This window comes from Oncorhynchus gorbuscha, linkage group LG23, assembly GCF_021184085.1.
Source record: "Oncorhynchus gorbuscha isolate QuinsamMale2020 ecotype Even-year linkage group LG23, OgorEven_v1.0, whole genome shotgun sequence".
Taxonomy (NCBI): domain Eukaryota; kingdom Metazoa; phylum Chordata; class Actinopteri; order Salmoniformes; family Salmonidae; genus Oncorhynchus; species Oncorhynchus gorbuscha.
This window is the reverse complement of record NC_060195.1, coordinates 61,798,667-61,804,772: the sequence shown is the minus strand read 5'-3', so window position 1 is coordinate 61,804,772 and position 6,106 is coordinate 61,798,667. Positions and strand designations below refer to the sequence as shown.

Below are 6,106 nucleotides of genomic sequence, written 5' to 3'. Positions count from 1 at the left end.
CATAGTGTGCCAGTTCCTAAATAAAAATAATCCTACCTAATCCAATCTGTAAATGGTTGGATTCATTTCACCTGTTATAGACATGGTTATGCAGTTTAAACAGTTTAGTCTCATTTATCAATCTTCCCTACCTTGGCAGTCATTCTAACTGCAGATTGTGGGTGATGCGCATGATGGCATTTAGCTGTGTGTCGACTATGTGTGTGTGTGTGTGTGTGTGTGTGTGTGTGTGTGTGTGTGTGTGTGTGTGTGTGTGTGTGTGTGTGCGTGCGTGCGTGCGTGCGTGCGTGCGTGCGTGCGTGCGTGCGTGTGTGTGGTAAGCACAGAGACAGAAGAGGACGAGAGACATCCCAGTCCCTCATTTTTTACTGGTTCATATACAGTCAACTAAGCAGACCTGACCTAGCTGCTAATGCATTGGTGCCTATGTGAGAGCCACCCCATTAAGCAGACCAGAACTGATCAAATAAAATAAATAATTGTCCCTCAAAGCAGTGTTTTATTTACTTTATTTGACAGTTTAACAAATACATAGACACAGTACAAATCTAGACAGAGATAATAAAACAGAGTGTATTACTCATTTCAATTATGTCCCTTGCCGTAGTTTCCATTCTGGTCCATGTGGATTTGATATGTTTTTCATGTCATACACTTCAAAGCCACTATTGCCCTCCCTGGGACAAATAATGCTGAAAGTTGAAAGTTGAACTTGAGGCCCATTGAGTGTCATTAGATACAGTATTTTGCATGTCATGCATGTCTTCATCTCACTCTAAGGATCAGAGGCTGCGTTTAAACAGGCAGCCCAATTCTAATCTTTTGCCCAATTATGTGCAAAAGAGCTGATCTGATTGGTCAAAAGACCAATTTGTGAGAAAAAAATATTAGAATTGGGCTGCCTGTGTAAACGCAGCCAGGGAACAAGTGCGACTACATTATTAACTTTCACTTCTCTTCAAAGGTCACCTCAATCTTCCCCTTCTATAAACTACCTTTCTAGATCTGGCTCATGATGGTGAAGAGGTGTACATTCCCCCTACTGATAGCTTCTGCTCTGGCAGTCATGGTCTACGTCATTGTCACATTGCCCAGGTACCGTGAAGCCTCTGCTGTACGATCAAGAAATAAAAGTGCCAAAGGGGGAACATTGTCTGGGACACACATTTCTGCTGTAGAACTACAACATCTGTCCATGATTCCTCAGGTCACAGCCAGGCAACCACCAGCACCTCTATCCGCACCACATCTCTGACCAGTCCATCACGCCTGTCAACGACACCAAACACTTCATGGTGGGGGCCTACAAGGAACATCGTTTGGAGGGAAGCTCCGTACGCATCATCAGTATCTTCAGACGAGACTCTGTCCAGCCTCTGTACTGTGTGTTCTACTGTGGGACTCACTGGGCTAATGGAACGAAGGCTGAAGTCCAGATGCACTCTGATCACTTTGGTACCTGCTATTTGCTATTTGGTTTTAGCCCTGCACTGACACACCTGAATCAACACCCGAATCAAAGAAATAAGGGGCTTGGTGATTTGCTGATTGGTTTGTTGATTTAGTTTACACTATACAGTAAATATATGTGTCCCTGTTCTATATTGGGATAAAGGTTTCCGCTTCGTGACGACCGACGTCCTTTGTCCGAATCATCCCGACTGCGACCCGTCACACGTGACCCTCGCCATACAAGCTGACGCCGAGCTCGCTCAGAACCAAACCTTCCTCCGCATCCAGAACCTTGTGAAAAAGGAGGAAGAGGAGTTTCAGTCCAACTTCACTGTCTGTTGGTCCAATTTATTTGGCGATTATAACAACGTGCTTCAGGTCACCCAGACTCTGGAGATGTACAAGTGAGTATTGATTAAGTGATTGGTTGATTGATTCCTTGATTGGTTGATTGATTGGTTCATTTATTGATTGATTGTTTGATTGATTGGTTTATTGGTTAATTGATTGATTGACTGATTGATTGGTTAATTGATTGATTGGTTGATTGATTGCTATGTTGCAGGTTGTTGGGAGTGCAGCATGTTGTGGTGTATAACACCAGCTGTGGACCAGACCTGGAGAGACTGCTACGGAGTTACACACAGGAGGGCTTTGTTGAGGTAGGAATTCATTGATTGGATGGATTGACAGATAGATGGGATTCATTAACTGACTGATTAATTGACTGCAGGTGGTGCCCTGGCCTATCAACCAATACATGAACCCGTCCAGTGGGTGGCAGCCCAGTGAACATGGAGGGGACATCCACTACTATGGCCAGTTGACCACTCTAAATGACTGTGTCTACAGAAATATGTATCAGTCACGCTATGTACTGCTGAACGACATCGATGAGATTATAGCTCCTTACCAGCATCAAACCCTGCCCCAGATGATGGATGTACTTCAGAGGCAAAACCCAAAGGTAGGGGGAGGACTCAGGGAAGTACTGTGTATGTGTGTTAAGGTAGATCATGACGTGTGTGTTGTGAATATGTTAGGCTGTGTTTACACAGGCAATCCAATGCAGATTTCTTTCCTCAATTATTTGGCACATCTGATACAAATGTGATATTTTCCCCAATTTGTTAACAGCATTTTCTGATCTTTGGTGATTTTAGTTGATAATCATTTTGTTGACCAATTACATCAGATCTTCTCACATTAGATTTTTTTTTTGAATCAATTTAATTGGTCAAAAGACTAACTAGTTAAAGATTTGGGTTTGGGCTAACTGTGTAAACTCATGGAATCTTATCTTTTGAGTTTTGATACCACAATCATATGTGGTTCTCATCCTCAGTCTGGACGCTCAGATCAGAATTGTTGTGCTTTGAAGTGTTTGTTTTTGCACATGACCTGCCGTTACCAAGATAACCACTCCAACATTTAAAGGAACAGTGACAGGAAATTCATGAGCAAAGCGTTTGCGTGCTATTTCATATGCTACATTAGTGTGAATGTGCAAGTTTGACATGAGTCAAAATACAATAGTGTGGACAGTGAGAAAAATAGATCAGATATGAAGAAAATAAATCTGAATGAATTCTCCCTTTCACCTTCTCTCACCCCAACCTCCATCTCCCCAGGCTGAAGTGTTCCTCATAGAGAACCACATCTTCCCTAAGTCCCAGTTTGAGCCCAGTGGAAGGTTTGAACGACCCAGCTGGCGGGACGTTCCAGGGATCAACATCATGGAGCACATCTACAGAGAGGAGCCAGACTATCGCATCTACCACCCCTCCAAGATGATAGTACGGCCCAGGTTAGAATCTACCACCCCTCCAAGATGATAGTATGGCCCAGGTTAGAATCTACCACCCCTCCAAGATGATAGTACAGCCCAGGTTAGAATCTACCACCCCTCCAAGATGATAGTACAGCCCAGGTTAGAATCTACCACCCCTCCAAGATGATAGTACAGCCCAGGTTAGAATCTACCACCCCTCCAAGATGATAGTACGGCCCAGGTTAGAATCTACCACCCCTCCAAGATGATAGTACAGCCCAGGTTAGAATCTACCACCCCTCCAAGATGATAGTACAGCCCAGGTTAGAATCTACCACCCCTCCAAGATGATAGTACAGCCCAGGTTAGAATCTACCACCCCTCCAAGATGATAGTACGGCCCAGGTTAGAATCTACCACCCCTCCAAGATGATAGTACAGCCCAGGTTAGAATCTACCACCCCTCCAAGATGATAGTACGGCCCAGGTTAGAATCTACCACCCCTCCCAGATGATAGTATGGCCAAGGTTAGAATCTGCCACCCCTCCCAGATGATAGTACGGCCCATGTTAGAATCTGCCACCCCTACCAGATGATAGTGGTCCTTCTGTAGCTCAGTTGGTAGAGCATGGCACTTGTAACGCCAGGGTAGTGGGTTCGATCCCCGGGACCACCCATACGTAGAATGTATGCACACATGACTGTAAGTCGCTTTGGATAAAAGCGTCTGCTAAATGGCAAATATATATATATATATATAGTACGGCCCAGATTAGAACCTGCCACCCCTCCCAGATGATAGTACGGCCCATGTTAGAATCTGCCACCCCTACCAGATGATAGTACGGCCCAGATTAGAACCTGCCACCCCTCCCAGATGATAGTACGGCCCAGTTTAGAACCTGCCACCCCTCCCAGATGATAGTATGGACCAGGTTATAGTCTACCACCCCTCCAAGATGGTAGTATGGCCCAGAGTAGTTTACTAAGAAGCTAGCTAGATGTACTCAGGGTTTTCTAAAGCTCGTCAGCTTCAGTTAGGTTCACATTCAAGCTCAGGCTTCATCCCTATTACGACAGTGGATATTGCTTGTCCTCCTGCATCTCACTCTAGCAGACTTAGAACTGTGCATGCATGTCGCACGTGGCTAGTCGAACTCTGAACTTTTCAATGAGACAATGCTGAAACAAAAATCCATGGGTGAGTCAGTGCCACATTTAAATTCTTTCCAAAATCAACATGAAAGAAAAGCTATCTTGCAAATTCTGCAGATTATGGAGTGAAAAGGGTTATTAGAAGTGCCGTCTTTCTTTTATTACGTATTGTTCATGCCGTCTTGGGTGTGTTTATCAATGCACAACCACCTTTTTTCCCCTCTCCAATAAATAAAATAATTTTATAAAGTCATACAAAAGTCATACTGTGAGTGAAGTTTCAAATGCATCCTGTCATTACCAAATGTGTAATGTGATAGGTATTTAACATTACTATTTTTTTCACGCAAAAAAAGTATTTGGTTAATACAATATTTAATCAGTGGTCCTCTTCAAATCAAAGGGATGATGGGAACCTGATCTCATTGGTCCTGAACTCACGGCTCAGACATTTCATTCAGGATAAGTAGAGTTATCCCTGAGTTAGCCTGCCTTGGAGCAGTTTAGTTCCTCAGGATACTTTGCCATAGAAATGTCTCGAGTTGAGCTCAGAGTTTGTAGTATAGGGCTCTGGTTAGAATATACCAACCCTACAAGATGAATGTACGAGCCTGGTTAGAAAAGAATACAACCTTTATCTAACAACCCTTCTGTGTCTCTGACCCCAGGACAGTGGAGCAGACGTCGGTCCACTCTGTCTAACAACCCTTCTGTGTCTCTGACCCCAGGACAGTGGAGCAGACGTCGGTCCACTCTGTCTAACAACCCTTCTGTGTCTCTGACCCTAGGACAGTGGAGCAGACGTCTGTCCACTCTGTCTAACAACCCTTCTGTGTCTCTGACCCCAGGACAGTGGAGCAGACGTCTGTCCACTCTGTCTAACAACCCTTCTGTGTCTCTGACCCCAGGGCAGTGGAGCAGACGTCGGTCCACTCTGTGCTGCGTAACTTTGGGCAGACAGTGAAGGTTCCTCCTAACGTGTGTCACATCATCCATGTCAGAGTTCCCCTACAAGGAGGACTGACCAAGAAGGAGCTGCATGAAGACAAGAGGGTCTGGGACTACGAGAGACAGCTGGTTCCTAATGTAGATAAAGCATTGGAGAAGGCAGGACTACTGCGCATGTGAATAGATTTGCTTCATGCTGAACCAAACCTGCAGAGAAGTTTAGCCCCACACTTGAACGCTCTTCGGTGTTGCAGACATTGACCTGCTATGCTGTTTACTTTGTGCCTCTACGTCATATCGCTGAGTCTATCTTTAAGTGTGTTACAATTTTATTGAAAGTATAAATAGTAGCTTTTAAATGTATTTGATTTTATCTGTACTTAAAGTAATAATAATAAAGCCCCTTCACAATGAGTAGCATTGACTGTGCTTTGTGTACTTTTTAAAGTGTACTTTAAATTCATAGCTTATAAAGTTGTGCTTCAGTATTCTTAGAATACATACAGTTGAAGTTGGAAGATTACATACACTTTAGGTAAATACATTTAAACTCAGTTTATCACAATTCCTAACATTTAATCCTAGTAGAAATTCCATGTCTAAGGTCAGTTAGGATCACCACGTTATTTTAAGAATGTGAAATGTCAGAATAATAGTCAGAATAATTGTATCTTGTGTTTTTGTTATATGTTTGGGTAGGCCAGGGTGTGACATGGGTTTATATGTTGTATTTCGTATTGGGGTTTGTATTAATTGGGAGTGTGTATTATTAGGGGTGT

At 43.5% G+C, this 6,106-nt stretch overlaps 1 protein-coding gene across 4 annotated transcripts in view; it reads left to right on the top strand.

The window, feature by feature from the left end:
- Positions 1-5,741, top strand: part of LOC124010367 — a 6,763-nt gene extending 1,022 nt beyond the window's left edge. For 3 of the 4 annotated variants that reach the window (XM_046322735.1, XM_046322734.1, XM_046322737.1), the window contains 7 exons: positions 1,004-1,095; positions 1,208-1,455; positions 1,616-1,856; positions 2,018-2,114; positions 2,186-2,419; positions 3,084-3,259; positions 5,288-5,741. In XM_046322735.1, coding sequence (XP_046178691.1) covers positions 1,004-1,095; positions 1,208-1,455; positions 1,616-1,856; positions 2,018-2,114; positions 2,186-2,419; positions 3,084-3,259; positions 5,288-5,507 — 1,308 coding nt within the window. In that variant the 3' untranslated portion in view covers positions 5,508-5,741. Of the gene's footprint in view, positions 1-964; positions 1,096-1,207; positions 1,456-1,615; positions 1,857-2,017; positions 2,115-2,185; positions 2,420-3,083; positions 3,260-5,287 lie in introns of all 4 variants that reach the window. The other variant, XM_046322736.1, reaches the window with a different exon arrangement.
- Positions 5,742-6,106: the final 365 nt, after the last annotated feature.